Below are 19,340 nucleotides of genomic sequence, written 5' to 3'. Positions count from 1 at the left end.
GGCATGACCGTAGTCTTAACGCCGCGAACTCACAAAGAGGAAAAATGCACCGCACAAAAAGCAACAAACAGCTGCAGGCAGCTTGGCGGGACTGCTAGCCACGCGCGCGGGCGCGCCGAGCCTACAGAAGGATGGATGGATGGATGGATGGATGGATGGATACGGCTGAACCCTTTACATCGGGCGGTGGCTCAAGCCACCTAGCCATGTCTTGTGAAATTTTACTCCTGTCTTGCTTTTAGCCACCAATCAGATAACCTTCGCTTGGTTACTTCTAACCTCTTAAAATCCACTTTCCCTTCACTATCCCTAAACCCCAATGCCTTGGGTAAGTCAGCCCCGCTGCCTTCCACTGTAGGGTGAAGCCCTTTACAGAAAAGTATCAAGTGTTCAGCCGTTTCCTCCTCCTCTCCGCACGCAATGCACAAAGTGTCTATCTCCTGGTACCTGACTCTATACGTCTTAGTCCGCAAAACTCCAGTCCTGGCCTCAAACAACAAAGAACTTCCCCTACAATTATCATAGATATTTTCTTTGACAATTTCCTGTTTAAAGGTCCGGTATGTTTCTAGTGCCGATTTCGTCAGCATCCCTGTTTTCCACAAAGCTCTCTCTGTTCCTTTAACCTTTTTCTTAACCGATAATTGCTGATTTGCCCCCTTACTGCTGTCCAGATATTTGCTTGTCAATTTTCTAGTTCGCTTTCTCCATTTCGTGTCAACATTCTTTATATACAGGTATCTGAAAACTTTCCTAGCCCACCGCTTTTCCTCCATCCTTCTCAATCGTTCCTCAAATGCTATCTTACTGCTAGCCTCTCTGCTCTCGAAAGACGCCCATCCCATATCACCCTGTACCCCCTGATTTGGTGTATTGCCATGTGCTCCCAAAGCTAACCTCCCTACTCCCCGTTGCCTAATTTCCAGCCTTGCTTGAACATCTGGCCTCATACACAGGACCGCATTCCCGAAGGTCAGGCTAGGGACCATCACCCCTTTCCAGATCCCTCTTACCACCTCATACCTATTGTAATTCCACAGTGCCCTATTTTTCATGACAGCTGCATTCCTACTAGCTTTATTCATTACATATTTTTCATGCTCTGTCAGATACTCAACACTGTTATTTATCCACACCCCAAGATACTTGTACTCATTCACTACCTTTAGCACGAACTCCTGTATTCTATGCTCGCCGCCCTCTTCATTAAATGTCATGACTGCAGATTTTTCCTTACTATACTTGAAGCCTAATCTATCTCCCTCTGTACTGCATATGTCTAACAACTTCTGCAGGTCTTCCTTGTTGTCAGCCATTATCACTATATCGTCCGCATATATTAGTCCCGGTAATGTCTGTTTAATCAATTCCCCTTGCTTGAAAAAAGATAGGTTGAAACCTAGTCCGCTCCCCTCTAGCTTGGCCTCCAAACCTTGCAGGTACAACATGAACAACAAAGGGGACAGAGGACATCCTTGTCTAAGCCCCCGCTGTATCTCTACAGGCCCTGATACATTTTTTTCCCATTTTATGAGCACTCTGTTACCTCTATATATATCTTTTAAAAGATTAATTACTCCATTTTCCACATCCAATGTGCCCAATATGTCCCACAAATGCTCCTGAGTAACGTTGTCATAGGCTCCCCTAATATCCAGCCCACGCTACAACAGCGCCACCGCTTACATCCGGGACCTGTCGACACTCGCCGCCTCACTGCATCGCATGGAGCGCGCCGGCTCCTGAACCCACTACCAATGCTGCCAACCCTAAGGATTTTCCCTTAGATCTAGGGAATTTGAGCTTTGTTTAGGGGGAAAGGGATTTTTGTTGTAATCTAGGGAAATTTTACTTTCCGCATGTGTCTTTTTTATTTTTCGATGTGAATCGGCTCCTTATTCACTGTTTCTTCACCACCTTGATTTTGAGAATCTGGCTATGCGCCATGTGCACGAGGGGAAAGCGTTGTTGGGATCGAGGTGGCGTGGTCGGGCCGGGAGGAGGTACGAGGATGACGGGACTCAGAGAGACTTTGGGGGGACAACAAGACATTCTATTTACATGGTGAAGGAAATGCACGGACTGTACAGAGATGATGAGGGAAGCGCTGGTAGAGACTCGATGGGTAAGGCGGACGGGCGCCCTGAAATAGGGTTTGCCTCCGGTTCCCGCCTTCTTTACCCGTTAAGAAACAAGTCTGGCCACCGCCCTTGAACAGAGTCGATGGCGCATCTGCCTAGGCAAAAGTTGGGACGCTTCCTTTGCTTCGAATTTCCTGGTCGGTTCCTGGAACAGTCTAGCTTTAGCAGTACCAGAAGCACGCTGTCCAAGAAGCACGATTCCTCGAAATCACGGCTGAAGGTAGTTGGGTGTGTTTAGAGGAAACTGACGCCAACCAATATTTTTAACTTTAGCCAAGGTTTCTGGACCAACGCGGTCTCTTCTTCAGGGGTGACTAAAGTGTGCCAGCAGCAGCGGGTTGCTGCCTTCGTTCTCCGTTTGTTAGCGCGTGGCGCACTCCATGCACTAACGTACGCGGAGGAGAGTGTTGCTGGAGTGCTATTCATCGACACCTTTGTCAGCCGGATGTGCCATGACTCCGCAGTCGCCTCTTGAACCGGTTTGGCTCCACGGCCAAGACGCTCACCTCCTCGAAGGCTATCCTGTGGTCGGCGCGCTCGCAGAGTTCGGCGAGGGAGTTAGATTCTGAATTCATTTGCCGGATGTCATTTTTGTGTTGCCTTATTCTTTGGTGGAGGTTTTTTGTTTCGCCAATGTATGGTGCCGGGCACTTTGATCATAAGATTTTGTAAACGACACCTGGTTGTTTTTCTCTGGGGCATGGTTTTTCGGTCGTGGCAAGAAGCGGCTTGTTGTCGAAACAGGTTTGTGAGCCTATGTCGATTCCATGTTTTCTCAGAATGCGTGCGAGTGCCTCGCTGGTTCCCCTCACATATAGAAGCACAACACGCGCGTTTCGTTGTCTCATTGTTAGCTGGTTCCCCTGTCCTCTGAGCTTGACTGGCGACCAACGCGCTGAATAAAGCCACGTGTGTAGCCATTCTTCTGTAGGCCGGCGAGAACGGCGGATTCTGCTTTTTTCTCCGCTTCAGAGGAGCAGATTGACTTTGCTACTCCAGTCAATCTGCACCGCACATTCTTCGTCACCACGTCATCATCATCATCATCATTTATTTTTCCCTTAAGGCCCCGCCCCTTCACAGGGTATTACATAAGGAGGGCTTCGTACATAGGAAAATACAAGAACAAAGCCAAAGAGGTTTAAAAAAAACAGATCTAGTAAAACATATATAAACATACAAAGAGGGAAACTAGGACAACGATACAAGCAGTAACATCAAATGAGACACAATTAGAACAGTTAAAAAAATTCAATCGAGCAGAGAGAGGAAATTACAAACGAATTGTTTCAGCACTTTAATCTAAGGGTGAGCTGCTTGTTGGAAGGGCTGGTCTAGGTTGGACTCTCTTGGCTGGGTTCCGGTGAAATTACGTAGAAAAATTCGTGACGAGTCTCCTTAGAACCAGTCCCCGTGACTCGCCAGTTGAAGGTGAAGTGGTTAGTCTTTTTGGGGCCCAAGTCGACCCGGATGCAAGCAGAAAGAGTCGTTGGTCTTTCACAACAGCTTAGGCGACTTCATATGAAGTCTCGCAGGCGTGTGTCACCACTTCGGTCACAAAGGAGATGCCCTCGACTTAGCGTGACATAAAGCCGATCTGTTTGCGGGATGTACCGTTGGAGCGTGTACCGTACAGAGACCCAAAGAACTTCATACCTCTTGAGGAGATATACCTCGGCGGAAAAGTGATGTCGGCACTGTCGGAACCTCACGGCATAGACCGAACCATTACTCATAACTTCCGCCTCAGATGTTTGGAATTTTATATTGAAGCGGCAAGCCAGATATTAACCAGATTCCCATTGGACAACGTCCAGATCAAGAGACTGGAGCCAATCGACCCGCAAGTTGTCATCGAAAAGCGGATTTATTCAATAGCCCCACTTGCCACATCATTCCCTTCTGTGGTGCCAGAAAGAGAAATGAACAAAATTGAAGCAGAATGGAGACTGCTCCGCAATAGAGAAATGGACCTGCCGGCAGATGCGAGCGTTCAACGCTTTTGGAAACGAGTGAGAGACGCCTGGCAAGGAGATGGGAGCCCAATGTTCCCTCTCTTGAGCGACTTCGTCTACAAGCTTCTCTGTTTGCCGCACTCCAGTGCAACAGTGGAGAGAGTTTTCTCTCAGATCAACCTGATGAAAACAAAGACCAGAAACAGCTTGATGACGCAAACCCTGGCAGCTACGCTTCACGCCAAGCGGGTTCTAAGAGGGGCCAACTTTTATGACTTTGCAGTGAAAGAACGCTTAATTGGCCTCATGAAAAAATAAATGTGTATGCAGGAGTGAAACTCAGTCGGGATGCCACCCGAATGACGTGTCCTATGTTTTAGCGTTTGTTTGTTCACGCCAACATTTGGGCACAAAGTGGATTTTCCCTCGCTCTTTGACTGCAGCCGGTGAGCGTAAGTGTTCACTGCGAGATTTTCGTTCATTTCAGGGCTTAGGCCAGGATTTATTAGGCTTTGATATTAACTAATGTTTTCTTTACCCGTGATCACGTGGTACGCGAGTTTGCATGGGAAATCAATGTGTTATTTATATCAAAGTTGCTACCAAAGTGTGGTAAGAGGGTCTCTGCGAAATAAAAGAGTTCACAATTCAACTACGCACGTTTTTTTCCATGCCTGAATATTTTTTTCGCATCTAGGGAAATCTAGGGAAGTTTGAGTGAAAATTTGGGGGAGAAGTGGCTTTCGAGGTTGGCAGCACTGCCCACTACCCATATTCTAGAGCACTGTAACGGAGCGAACGCCAGCCGTCGCCGCCGCCGTCGCCTTCGCGTGAGTTTTCGCGTACATGGAGTCCAGGATCCTTTACGTAGGAGGGAATGACCTTGCGAGGCCTAATGCCAGTCCGCAAGCGATATGCGTTAACGTCAAGGTAGTACGTAATTGCTGAGCACTTCCAATTGCTGTCGATTTCAGTACGGAATTCTCGTACATCTTTTCGTATCACAGGCCCTTGTCCTGCTTCTGCTGAGCGACGTGGCACCTGTCGTGCTTGTGGCAAAGGTGTTGCCGCGGTGTTTTGCCTCGACGGACGCCGAGGCAAGTCTTCGCTTGCTTAACCGCAAGTTGACGGCTGCGCTGAAGCGGATGCCGTGTGTGGGCATCTTGAACCCAGACGTGAGTACCGATTCATGCTTCTCTTCACCGTGTGCGAGGCAAGTGCAGTCAGCAGGCAGTTTCCTCGCAGCAAGCCTGGCGGGCGCTGGAGCGGTTTGCCGAAGAACCATAAAAGTGAAATATTGGCTCAGCTGTTCTAAACTGGTACAGTGCAGTCGACAGGACGCACAGTGTGCCAGTGCGCCTTCGGTCTAGCACCAGCATAATATTGACAACCGAGTACAGGTTCAAAACTTTCACTTTGTGGTACTTGGTGGCGTTGTAGCGCTTTACATAGTTGTGCTGACGACTGTACTGTACATTATGCAACAAATATAGTGGTGTGGTACCTTGCAACAATATTTGTGCGTGGGGAAACAAACTGTCGTGTAGAAAAAGTTAACTCCTGCATGTTACCGTGAATTTGCGAACTGTTTTGATAGAAGTGAAGGCGAGCGGACAGTGACACAGTCCCCTTGCTATTCTCAGAGCCTGAACTTTCCTGCGTCAATCGACCTTTGTTTTTCAGAGAGCGTCCGCGAATTGAGGTGTGTACCCACAGATACTGCAATGCAGCTATCCTTCCAAGTCCAATTTCCAGGTGGCTGGCATACTCTTGAAAGCATTCTAATTATTGCTTGCTGCACTGGAGGGGTTGCAGTATACCAGACACACTTGCCAAACTCTTAAGCATGAACTAATGTTCTTTGGTGGTGTGCCCCGCGACACAATCGCCTGTCACTCGTCACCTTGTTCGTTCGCCTCACGGCATTGAAGAAGTGTAATTATACTAACTCCCCGTTCTTAAGACTCAGCAGCATAAAGTATGACTACAGTACTAATGAAAAATCTTCTGGTAATATATTGTATTTCTAAGGGATGCTGTGAGTGTTGCAAAAATTTGGCAAGAAGTGAGTTTAGTCTCCCACTACCATAATAGTTAATAGTAAATAGCCTAAATGACCTTCCTTGCTTCATTATGCCCACCAAGTTTTCGCTTAACTATTTCACCGAGCTATAGCTCAGATGAAGCGAGCATTAGCAGCTTCTTTGCTGAAACCATGCTAAAAAAAATTTCCTTCGCAAATGCTGCTGTGATTGGCTAGTCTTGTGAGCTGATTTCGGGTGGGCACCACTTTCATGTCAGTTTTCATACAGCATAAATCATGCCTACTAAAGCCTCAAACGGCATGAGTGGCAGTGCCTGGCAGACAGTGAGAAATGTAAAGCAAAGGAAAATAAAGACTTAATGAATTTGGAAAAAAAAGTCAGCAACACAGAGAGACGAATATATACACAACTGTTACGCCATCAAGAGGGATGACAGTAATTTGAAATTAAGAAAATGACATCAGATGAAATAAGGGGCAGGAAGCAACGCAGAGACAGGCTGCAAAATTTTTTTCAGGGTCTATTTAGTATTCATGCGAAATACACTAGGTGGCAAACTATTGAATGAGGCAGGTACATAGTATTGACGTGTGCGCTTTCCATACCGGGTTGAGGAACGAGTAACATGTCACTGTTTGTAATGTACTGCACACACTCCAGTGTTTGGTCAACTACCTTGGCCACCTCTTGGCAGCTCAGATTCTAGCTAAGTATCATAGCATGGCAAAACGCAAGCTGTTGTGTGTCTGTGTGTCCCGATTCAAAGCTAATATCAGAATAATAATAATAATTGATTTTTGGGGAAAGGAAATGGCGCAGTATCTGTCTCATATAAGGGAAGGGATAAAGGAGGGAGTGAAAGAGGAAAGGAAGAAAGAGGGGCCGTAGTGGAGGGCTCCGGAATAATTTCGAGCACCTGGGGATCTTTAACGAGCACTGACATCGCACAGCACACCAGCGCCTTAGCGTTTTGCCTCCATAAAAACGCTGCCGCCGCGGTCGGGTTCGAACCCGGGAACTCCGGATCAGTAGCCGAGCGCCCTAACCACTGAGCCACCGCCGCGGGTGGCTCAGAAAAAAAACGCTTTGCATGTGCATTGGCCACGGCTTTGTAAGTTCTAACATCAGCGCACACTTGCAAGAAATGCGACATCTTTTTTTTTAAGGAGAAAGACCATGATCAAAGGAATGAACAAAAGTGAGTGAGTGACCTTCTAGACCACCAGAATCATACCTGTCATTCATACCAAGAGCAAAGTCTATGGCACTGAATGTGACAACTCGTGCAAACAGAGGAGAAAAGACATCCAAACACCATGGTGTGTGCTGCTGGGAAATTATACACGTTGTTAATGAAAGCAGCAAAGAGCGAGTTACAAAATATGCGGGGTTGCATGTGCTAGTGACGTAGTTTTTTTTCCCTTCGCAAAGTCAAGGTGGCAATGACTGATGCACTGGCAGACAGAGCAGACTGATCATTATGAGAGTGAATGTTTATGGTGCAAGGGCATCTGCGGCCAAAGAGCGCCATGGCACAAGATATTTTCGTTTGCTCAAGGTGGAGTCAAAGACCCATTTCCCAAGCATTTCACCATGAATAAGCCGAGCACCAAGCAGGGGAAAGCTTGTACCCATTGTATCACCGGTGGGTACCCGGCAACACTTGGGATCGAACCCCGTACCTCCCGCATGCGAGGTGGATGCTCAGCCACTAGGCCGCCGCTGCGGTCCAGAGCAGACTATAGCTTGGACCGAAGGAAACAAAAATCTCTTAAGCAAGCAGCAAAGTGACATTCCAACCACATTGCTTATCATTTTGAAATTTGTTGCCTATACACTATTTACAGTGCCATGTCATGGAGGCTGCCATCTTTGATCACGTGGTCACGCTGCCATTGCATGCCTCCCGACCGCTGAGCTCCTGCCTCGTCCCAACGGCTGCTGCTTCGGCAGGTTTGGCTCAGATAGCCAGTGTTTTGGCTGATATGGTTGTAAAGGAGTGGGAAGGTGACACTAGCATAAGGCTAAAGGTTCAAAGAACATTTTAAAACCACAATTTGATCACTTCAGGCGTGAATACGTGATCGGGCTGCATGTCGTGGAGATACACTCAGCTCTCAGCCTCTTCGAACCGATGAAGGCATCGCTTGAATGCTACACTGTTCAACACTGCAAGCTAGCAGGTCACTGCTCTTATGTTTTGAAGAGATATGCAAAAATCTCGGCATATTAGACTCGCTACCCGGCATTGCTCAAAGACGAGACGCACTTCCTGCATGGTACAATTTTCCAGCAATCTGCGATTTCACGCTAACTTCTGTAAGAAGCACACCCTACAACAGATTATAGAAGAATTTCTTGTACTCAAAGAAAAATACAGTGGTTCACGGACTTTTATACGGATGGCTGGAAAACTTGTTTATGTTGGAAGCGCAGTGGTGAAAGGAAATGGGGAAAGAAATAGCAAGACTTCCACATTATGCATTGATTTTCACTGCCGATTGTTAAGCCGTCTGTGTAGCTGTAGAAAAAATAAACAATAACCTCACAGACAGTATTATTTACACACACACTCTGAGTGTACTTTCGGCTCTTTAATTTAAAAATGTAATCTCTCCGCTTCTTAGCGACATCATACACAACATAAAATAGCCACAGCTCAAGGACAAAACAAAACTGTGCTGGGTGCTGAGCCATGTCGTTATTAAAGGCAACGAGAGAGCAGATGTCGGCGCTGCTCAAGCTCGTGGCAGGGAAATAAAAACGCACATATCCCCTTTAATGAAAAATGAAGCAAATAACAAACTTCACTTTGCTATGCCAGTTTTAGATGAATGGAAGTCTTGCACCTGCCTGAAAGGTTTTGAGGAAGTGGCTATCTGCCGTCTTCGTATAGGACATGCACATCTCACACATAACTTCCTACTGCCAAGCGAAGACAAACCTGTTTGCAGAAAATGCGGAGATGAGCTTACAGCAAACCACATTTTATTTTCATGCACAAAATTTTAATGACTGGGAAAAAATATTCTACCCCATTTTATAAAGAACACATTCCTTTTCCTCCAGCCGTGATTTTAGGAGCAGATACACTGGTCGATATGCCTGATGTTTTTAGCTTTTTAAGGGAAGCAAACATGCTTCATAAACTCTAAATGTTGGCCCTATGCTTCGCTACATACACTGAAACCTCAGCCACTTTTCGCAGTCCTGAGAAGATGGCGGAGGCCTTTATCTGAGTTGTGGGAACCTCCAGAGCCTTGCCCACATTGTGGAGGTTAGCCGATTTTTTCTGATTTAAAAGCCGGGTCTTGCCTTAAGGTCCCTTATTGCGTAGAAGGTGCGGTGTGTTGTAAACCTTTCTCTTGCAGCAAGTAGTGTGTTAGACAGGCTGGGCAGCGTCATAATGAAAGACTCGCGTGGCATGCTAGCAGGATGAAAACTGGCCATGTAGGACTTGGTTGCACATTGTAGCTCCAGTGGGTTCATGCCTTGGCTCAGACTCATTCTCAAAAACATAAGTAGGAAACTATAGAAGCTGAGAAGACTGCAGTAGGAGGCGATAAAGGTATCAATATATGTCAGTGTCTTGCCAGAAAGCACTCCTAGCGCAGGAGGACATCCGGGTCTGTTCTTATCCTTGTGTGTGTGCCTGGTTACCTGCCATAGATTAATTACGGCATTGTAATTTGGTTTTCATTGAGCACTGCATTTGTGTGTATGCATTCTTTCTACATTCTTTATGCATTGTTTACTGGAAAGCTGTGCCAGAAAGCCGAAATACTTATTGTAGCTCTATGCTGTTAGGATGTCATGCTTGCTCAAGCTGCCTTATTTATCAACATATCTCATTTTGTTTTCAGCATCGCTTCCTGGATGCAGTGAAGGCACCCAAGAGGCACCTTTTCGCCGCTGATGGCTATCACCTGTCAGCTGGCGAAGGTATCGAGGAGCTGGCGGAGGTCTTCGTCAGGGGCCTCGCAAAATTCTATGGCGCGGGCATCCTGGCACCGTTCTCAGGTGCACCTGCCAGGTATATCGTCCACCAGTGCCATCAGTGCGGATCCAAGGGCCACCGGCATGGGGGATGCTATGAGTACTGCAGGCCATAGGACCTGCACTACAGCCTGCAGTACTTACAGCAATGGGCAGTGCAGGGATTGCAAGGTTTTGATGAGTAACTTGGTGGCAGTGAGACCTGTTCCTGATGTGTTTCTGAGCTGCATCTGCTCTGTGGAGTCTGCAGCATCAAGTGCGTGTTCATTGACATTGCCCAGCACCGAGGCATTTTTCCATTTAGACTTCATTGAATTTGCCATTGGTGTGGCTTAAATTAATTGAAAGCTTTCCTCGTTGGCATCACTTATATCCAATTTGTACCTTCGTGACAAACCCCTCGTGGCAGGCATTATTCACATCCATTAAACTGTTGGCCTACTTCATTATGCCAGGCATTGGTGAGCCAGAACTATATGAAAGGAAAAAATAGTTGGTAATGATATGAAGAATCTGTGAAACCTCTAAGCTGTGTCCCTGTGAATGACAAACTGGCTTTTAAATGTGTAGTGCGGCCACATCTTTATCTAAAATAGCAGTGCCTCACAACCGTGTAATGCTGTGTGTTAGCACAAGGTGAATCTTTTCATGCAGCCATAGCATGCGCAGAACTTTGCAATACGTTTTCACAAATGTCGTTGCCACTATACCAGGTTCCGTATGTATTACAAATGCTTTTCAACACAATGTGCAATGGTTTGGTTTGCTGTGGGTTTGTCCCAAAGCGACTAAGGCTATGAGGGCTGCCGTCGTGAAGGTCTCCAGAAATTTCTGCCGCCTGGGCTTCATTAACGTGCACTGACATCGCACAGCACACGAACCTCTAGAATTTTGCTTCCATCGAAATTCAACCGTTGCGACCGGGGTCGAACCCACGCCTTTCGAGTCGGCAGTCGAGCACCATAACTGCTAGGCAACCGCAGCGGACTACAGTGTGCAATGGTAGGAAAAGTTCACTTAGTAAAAAAATTGGCGCCAGATACGTGGATTCCTATGGCTGGTTCAAAGAGGGTTCAAAGCCATTGCTATATTAAATCCATCATTTCATCATAAATCGTTTCGTTCTAACAAGGCTTGACTGCATTTTTTGCTATCTGAAGGATGAAGCAGACATCCAGTTCCTCTCCAGTGGTTGAATGAGTGCCCGGACAAATTTTTGGATGCAGTGACGCTTTGACTCAGCTTCATTGCTTTGCCTGCCCCCTGTGTGACTGGAGCACTTGTGCTTTCTCTCTTCTGCATCTTCTGATGTGATTGTAGGGGATGTGCTTCCACAAACATGAACCACACACCATGCTGGTTAGCGGGGAAAAGGCCCAAAGCTTTATTGCACATGGCATATGTAGCCGAGAAAGCAGTGAGGCCACCTAGTGCAACACACACTACATCCCCCCTTGTTTAAGAAAGGAACAAAAATGCGCTCTATGCTCAGCACTACACAAGCACAAGTTCAGTCTTATAGGTCTCCAAATCAGTTGTCCAAATCTTGACACTCAAAAGGGTGAACTTGAAGGTTGTGACAGGGGTGAAGCCATGAAGTTGGGCAAAGAACTACGTCCGTCCCTGCTGTATTAGTCTCACTCCTTGATGGCTTCCTCTCGGGTTCATTCCAGTAACACGTTTGGCATGACCCTCGGACATTGGGACATTGAACAGTGGGATGAGGAATAACCTGTAGCATTGAAGAACGTTATTCAGGTCCTCCACTACATACGGCTGGGGGATGTTGAACTGGTCCCAGAACCATCGCAGGGTTATGTGCCATGCACCCGAACTTGCCCACGCGTCTGAAGTGGGCACTGTACCTGAGGTGAATTCCTTTTCCTATTAGCTTGATCGCTCAGATTAAAAGACTTAGACAAGGGCCAGCCTGGTTCAAGCTGCTTGATGTTTTAGGAACTCTGGTGTGCGTCTGCCTATGAGAAGTTGTGCTGTGCTTAGTTCACTGACGCCAGGAATTTTCTGGTAGACAAGCAGTGCGAGGAAAACATTGTCCGCCTTGTGCACCAGGTCCTTGACGGTCCACGCCATCCTGTCCACCTCAGCTTTTGACTGTGGGAATCTGGCTGCTGGTGATATGCCTAAAGCCTTAAAGGATGTGCAAAGGTAAAGACGACGTCGGATGAGGATTATGGACCCAGCGGCGACGGAAAGCCTGGAAAGGTGTCGGGAACTGCAGTCACTTCTGCACCTTGGTCCACTTTAAATTTGGGAGGAAGTCTGTTGACCTTCATGCGCACAAACTTCGTGTCAAGTCTTTTCCGCCTTGGTGGGACAGACATTGCGTGCAAGTGTCTTGGAGATAAGTGTTGCTTGGCGAGACGGACAGGTTTGCAGAGACGCTCTCATAAGGTCCTTTCTTTTTGCAAAACCTACATACAGCATTGTGCACAGGGCAGAAGGCATGCACATGAGTTTCGGGTCCACAAAAGTTGCAAAGCTTCTTCTATGTTTTTTGACGTGTCTCTGTTGGAATGGATTTGTGATGCACGTGCCTGCGTGCACAGTCAGAGACCCATCTTGTGCCCTTTCCTTTCTTTCCTTCTGCGCGTCCTTGTGCAAGCAAGCATGCAAAAATGCTTTGTCAAGAGTCAGATCTGGCATGCGACACAGCTGTTCTGAAAGCTTGGCGTCGAGCAGGCCAACAACAAAGCCGTCAATTTCCAGCCTGTCCTCGACAGTTAAAGACCCAAAGTTACAGCTTCTTTACCATCGAACGCAGGGCAAAGTAGAATGCGTCTATGCTCTCGGGTTGTTGCCGTATGTGCTTATGAAAGCGAAAACTTCTGTAATAGGCTGTGAAGTGTTGCTTGACTTGTGTGTACTCACACATTCCACCTCTGAAACGCGTGCTCTGTACTTGGCATGTGAAGCGTAATTGGAACTTCATCATCATCATCATCAGCCTTACTACACCCACTGCAGGGCAAAGGCCTCTCCCATGTCTCTCCAATTAACCCTATCCTTTGCCAGCTGCATCCACCCTTTGCCTGCAAACTTCTTAATCTCATCCGCCCACCTAACCTTCTGCCGCCCCCTGCTACGCTTACTTTCTCTTGGAATCCACTCCGTTACCCTTAAGGACCAGCGGTTATCTTGCCTTCGCATTACATGCCCTGCCCAAGCCCATTTCTTTCTCTTGATTTCGACTAGGATGTCATTAACCCGTGTTTGTTCCCTCACCCACTCTGCCCGCTTCCGATCTCTTAACGTTACACCTACCATTTTTCTTTCCATTGCTCGCTGCGTTGTCCTTAACTTAAGCTGAACTCTTTTCGTTAGCCTCCACGTTTCTGCCCCGTAGGTGAGTACCGGTAAGATTATGCTGTTGTACACTTTCCTCTTGAGGGAAATTGGTAAACTGCCACTCATGATCTGCGAGAATTTGCCATATGCGCTCCACCCCATTCTTATCCTTCTAGTTATCTCCCTCTCATGATCCGGATCAGCTGTCACTACCTGCCCTAAGTAGACGTATTCCGTCACAATTTCTAGGCTCTCGCTGCCAATTGTGAACTGTTGTTCCTTTGCTAGGCTGTTGAACATTACCTTGGTTTTCTGCATGTTAATTTTTAGACCCATTGATCTGCTCTGCCTGTCTAACTCATTGATCATGATTTGCAGTTCACCTCCTGAATGACTCAGCAAGGCAATGTCATCAGCAAATCGCAGATTATTTAGGTATTCTCCATTTATTCTTATTCCCAACTGTTCCTAATTCAGGCCCCGAAATACCTCCTGTAAACACGCGGTGAACAGCATTGGCGAAATCGTGTCTCCTTGCCTGACGCCCTTCCTTATTGGAATTTTATTGCTGACTTTATGGAGGACTATAGTAGCTGTGCAGTTGCTATATATACCTTCCAGTATTTTGACATAAGGCTCTTCTACCCCCTGATTACGCAATGCCTGTATCACTGCTGAGGTTTCCACTGAGTCGAATGCTTTCTCGTAATCAAAGAAAGCTATATATAAAGGTTGGTTATATTCTGCGCATTTCTCTATCACCTGATTGATAGTGTGAATATAATCTATTGTGGAATATCCTTTACGAAAGCCTGCCTGATCATTTGGTTGATTAAAGTCGTAACGTTGCCCGGACTCTATTAGCGATTACCTTAGTAAATACTTTGTAGGCAACGGATAGTAAGCTGATCGGCCTGTAATTTTTCAAGTCCTTGGCGTCTCCCTTCTTATGAATTAAGATACTGTTTGCATTCTTCCAAGCTTCTGGTACAGTCGAGGTCATAAGGCATTGCGTATACAGGGTGGCTAGTTTTTCTAGCACGATGTCCCCTCCATCCTTCAACAGATCTGCTGATACCTGATCCTCCCCAGCTGCTTTTCCCCTTTTCATTGCTTCTAAGGCTTTCTTTACTTCATCTTTCGTTACTGGCGGGATGACGCATTGCTGTGCACTGTTGTCTTTCTCATTAATGCTCTGATTACATTGGCTACTGTACAGGTCTGTGTAGAACTCTTCGGCTACATTAACTATCTTATCCATATTGCTAATGACATTGCCCTGCTTGTCTCTTAATGCATACATCTGGTTTTTACCTATGCCTAGTTTCCTCTTCACTGTTTTAGGCTACCTCCGTTCTTTATAGCATGCTTGATTCTCTCCATATTAAACTTCCTTATGTTGGCTACCTTGCGCTTATTTATTAACTTTGATAGCTCCGTTAGTTATATTCTATCGGTAGGGTTAGATGCCCTCATGTTTTGGCGCTTCTTAATCAGATCTTTCGTCACCTGAGATAACTTCCCGGTATCCTTTCGAACTGTCCTACCGCCTACTTCTACTGCGCACTCCGTAATTATTGATGTCAGATTATCGTGCATTGAATGAACATCAAGATCATCTTCCTCAGTTAAAGCCGAATATCTGTTTTGCAGCGCTATCCTAAACTCCTGTGCTTTCCCTCTTATGGCTAACTCGTTAATGGTCTTCTTCACTAGCTTCTTCCGTTCCCTCTTCAAGTCTAAGCTAAGTCTAGACCTTACCATTCTGTGGTCACTGCAACGCACCTTTCCGAGGACGGCCACATCCTGAATGATGCCAGGTTTAGCGCATAGTATGAAGTCGATTTCATTTTTAATCTCACCATTGGGGCTCTTCCAGGTCCACTTCCTGTTTTCTCGTTTGCGGAAGAAGGTATTCATGATCCGTAAATTATTTCTATCCGCGAATTCGACTAATAACTCTCCCCTGCTATTTCTAGAGCCTATCCAATAGTCACCTACCACGTGGTCGTCAGCCTGCTTCTTGCCCACCTTCGCATTGAAGTCGCCCATCAGTACAGTGTACTGCGATTTTACTTTATTCATTGCTGATTCTACGTCCTCATAGAAACTTTCAACGGTCTGGTCATCATGGCTGGATGTGGGTGCGTAGGCCTGCACCACTTTCAGCTTGTACCTCCTATTCAGCCTAATTGCTATAGCCGCTACCCTCTCGTTAATACTGTAGAGCTCCTCTACGTTGCCAGCTATATCCTTATTAATGAGGAATCCCACACCTAGTTCTCGTCTATCCTCTAACCCGCGATAGCACAGTATGTGTCCTTCCTTTAGTACTGCATACGCCTCACCTGTCCTCCTAACTTCGCTAAGCCCTATCACATCCCATTTAATTCCCGCTAGTTCCTCGAACAGCACTGCTAGGCTAGCCTCACTAGCTAAAGTTTTAGCGTTAAACGTTGCCAGGTTCAGACTCCAATGGCGGCCTGTCCGGAGCCAGAGATTCTTAGCACCCTCCGCTGCGTCACAGGTCTGACCGCCGCCGTGGTCAGTTGCTCCGCAGCCGCTGGGGAATGAGGGCCGAGGGTTAATTGGTTTGATCATAGAAGGTTGTGGCCAAGTACTACACCAGGGTGGCCAAATCCTGCTCTGGTGAGAGAGTGCGTTGTCGGTTCTGGTCACCGAGATCAGGCCGCACCCCAGGCCTGGTTATGCAATTCCATCGACACGCGGATATTTTTTTTTAAACCCGGTGGAGAATTGGAATTGGAACTTGCATGTCAGTAAAGTGACCAAAATGACCGTGCAAAAGGCCCAAAATTTCTTTCCTGCACGTGAGTGGGACAACAACACAGGCTGCGTAGAGTAGCAGATCGTCCTCTACTGTGAGCTGTTGACGACGCTCGTAGAAGGATCTCACTTCAAGGGGTAAATCTCGTCGAGAAGGCCTTTCTTTTGTGCGGAGTTCTCGGAGATACAAGCACACACAATCTGATTTTTGGGATTCTTTCAGCCACTCAAGGCAGTGCTGCTTGATGGGAAGGGTTGTCCTCACCTTCCTTGCGACGACGCTGACGAAGGTTAGTCTTTGGTGGCGGGATTGCCAGGCCAGGGAGTGTGGACATCTTGCAGGCATTGCAATTAATCAGGTGTGGCCGCTGCGGCAGAATATGACGCTTTTTATTGTGACACAAACTCTGAATACAGACCCTGGTATTCTGTCTATGCAAGCCACCTTCGATTTCTCCTCAATGTCCCTTTAAGAATTATTAAACTAAATGTATAGAATGACCTATTAAAAAGGCTTGTTTTTGTGTGATCGCATGCACTACAGCTAATAACAATAACTAATCTGTCATCATAACATCAGGTGTTCCTCAACGGCCTGTATTAGGACCTCTCTTCATAATCTATATTATCATCGTGATGTCATAACATCATCTATTAGTATGTCGCAATCATTGGCAAACAGCCTGAGACCTGTGCACCCCATCCGATACTATTTTTCTTAAGTGTGACATTAATAACATTTCTGCTTGGTGCAACACTTGGCTTATAAAGCTTATTGTATTCATATGTAAAGCACTTCGTGACATGAATGCCTCACGAAGCTAATATACATTTATCGTTTTTAAAGGGCTCTACAAGAGTGCTCTCAATAAAGGTGCAGTATGCCTTGGATGTTAAAGGTCGACACGACGAATATCCTGCAGTAAAGGTTTCGAAGTCCATGCTCCACTGCATGGGGCTGCACGCAAGAACAGTTCTTGCATTGACATTGCAGGCTGAAGTAGACTTTATGGCCACATCAGTTGTCGAGAAGGCATTCACCGACCACTTCGTACATCCATTCAAGCTATATGAATCTGCCTGTTTCCACCGCCGGATGGAGCAGCTGGGCGAGACCGTTTGTTTTTTTTTCTTTTTGCAGTGCTGTCCATACAGTGGTTAAGCACTAAGAGTACGCACCATCTGCTACTGAAGATAGGCTTCTTCCGAGATTATTTCATCATCGGTTTGCTTGACTACAATCTTTCAGACCAGCTCTGTTGGAGCCCGAAGTTGTGCGAGGCATTTGTACAGGGCGCTGCTCTGTCCCATTATTTTTTAAACTGGCTTAGTGTGTGATTTGAGAGGGAAAACACAGAGGTCGTTTTTAATTGCAGATACCTGTAGAGCTACACAGCCTACATCCTCTTTAGAGGCCAGTCTTGCAAGTACAAGTGTCATGACGAAATAAGCAAAATGGAGTCGCGAATCACTGAGGCTGACAACCATGCGTGAAGGTTACGTTTTTGATAAATATCGAAGTGTATAAGTTTTGTTCTGAAACCGCTAATGCACCTTTATCATGCGGGGAAGATGGTGAAAAAGACATCCTGAATGTTGTAAGCCAAAGAAAGCCTGTATTTGGTTGCACAACAGGTGGCCAGCTGAGTTTCGGTGCGTTTTGAGGTCCCTCGCGGCTGTGCGCTTTGTGTGCCCACGTGGTTTCGTTTCACATTCCTCAGTTTACAAGGGTGGGCCAGCAGCGGACCTCCAACTGCCTCTCTAAGTGCTCCTTGGACGAAGTTCATGCACCATCAGGCACCTGCGACAAGGAAAACAGCTGTGGCTAGCTGATGTTGCAAACACACCGCTCAGCACGTCTGCTTCGTTACCGTACCGAGACGCTGGATTGCATAACCAGCCCTACGAAGACCATTATAGCATGTGCCAGTTTTTACACATTTGTCATGGTAGTCGTGGCTACCGACTCCTCTGCTTGGAAAGCTCGGGAAGCCACTGCTAAGCCACTTGGGATGGGACTGCCCATTCGATGACTCCCACCGTTTTGTTGCTATTTAATGTTTTATTGAAGGCCACGTAGATTTCTCTTGTGGACACTTATCACATAGACTTTAGGGCATACCATGCAACTCTGCCTTTCGACTGTACGGCTTCAACGGACGCAACGTCTCACTCTGGTAGCCATTGTTTTACTAGGGCATAGCATGCAGAAAAAGTGTCCCCAAAAGGGACGAACTGCAGTACTGCCTTCCTTGCTTGTGTAAAAAAAATGGGTGTGTTAAGATGTTCCATGACTTGTGTAAGCTTAGTAAAACCTGAACAGTTCGACATCCTTTAAAAAGGTTTTTAGCAGTAAACTGAAATGTATGCCTGGTGCTACTAATGTGAAATGGTTTAGAACTTGTGTGTATAGAAATGAGACCCTTACTTGGTATGAATTGTCAACCTCGTATTGCTTTTCTGTCATATATGTACACATTTTTGTTATGATTTCTGCTCCCAGTCACGTTGTGTGATGTGCCGAAATTGACAGGAGCAGTACTTCTGTTTTCGCTTCTTTTCAAAGGGTGCAAGATGATGGAGGTGTTACACAAATAAATCAAGCAAATGTTCTGGGCCTTTGTCAGCATAGTCAAACTTTAAATGGCTTTACATGCTTTAAAATAGTTATACTTGGAGGTAAACCGGAATGTGTGCCTTGTGAGGACAGTGTGTGAATTTTAGCACTTGTATTGTATTGTATTGCATTGCATTTATGGAAGTGAAATTTCTTGTGACATGAATTGCCGACTTTGTTGGTGCCCCCTTCATGAAGATGCTCGTTTTTGTACTATGCTTTATGTTTGCAGTCGCTTTGTTTTATGACAAGAGTTCAAAATTCAATAATTCGGCTAGTTTTTTTTTTGGAATGAATTGATAATTCACTGTACCTCCTCATAATTTTCTCCATCTCCTGAAAGGAAAAATGGTGGTGCAATGTGCGATTGTAGTTTTGCAATGTACTGTGAATTTGATGTATTTATCATATTATATGAGGTGTCTGGTTCGAATGCCTAGATCTGTGGGGTGACTATGACGAACTGAGATCATGATAAGGAGTATGGTTACGG

The 19,340-nt window shown here is 46.2% G+C and overlaps 1 protein-coding gene across 1 annotated transcript; it reads left to right on the top strand.

Annotated features, from left to right (window-relative positions):
- Positions 1–4,942: 4,942 nt before the first annotated feature.
- On the top strand, positions 4,943–19,108 carry LOC144128959 (uncharacterized). The gene is made up of 3 exons (XM_077662799.1): positions 4,943–5,026; positions 5,104–5,271; positions 10,005–19,108. The coding sequence occupies exons 1-3, from the start codon at positions 4,943–4,945 to the stop codon at positions 10,251–10,253; spliced, it is 501 nt and encodes a 166-aa protein (XP_077518925.1). The 3' UTR covers positions 10,254–19,108.
- The last annotated feature ends 232 nt before the right edge of the window (positions 19,109–19,340 follow it).

The sequence above is a fragment of the Amblyomma americanum genome, chromosome 1, assembly GCF_052857255.1.
Source record: "Amblyomma americanum isolate KBUSLIRL-KWMA chromosome 1, ASM5285725v1, whole genome shotgun sequence".
Classification (NCBI taxonomy): domain Eukaryota; kingdom Metazoa; phylum Arthropoda; class Arachnida; order Ixodida; family Ixodidae; genus Amblyomma; species Amblyomma americanum.
Note: the sequence above shows the minus strand (reverse complement) of the source record. Positions and strands in the feature narration are given on the sequence as shown.

What these genes read in the sequence shown, in the direction of transcription:
- LOC144128959 (XM_077662799.1), top strand. Translation starts at nt 4,943, where the DNA reads ATGGAGTCCAGGATCCTTTACGTAGGAGGGAATGACCTTGCGAGGCCT. An exon ending in CGATATGCGTTAACGTCAAG is followed by an intron (nt 5,027 to 5,103) that starts GTAGTACGTAAT and finishes TTCGTATCACAG; the next exon opens with GCCCTTGTCCTGCTTCTGCT. An exon ending in TGGGCATCTTGAACCCAGAC is followed by an intron (nt 5,272 to 10,004) that starts GTGAGTACCGAT and finishes TTTTGTTTTCAG; the next exon opens with CATCGCTTCCTGGATGCAGT.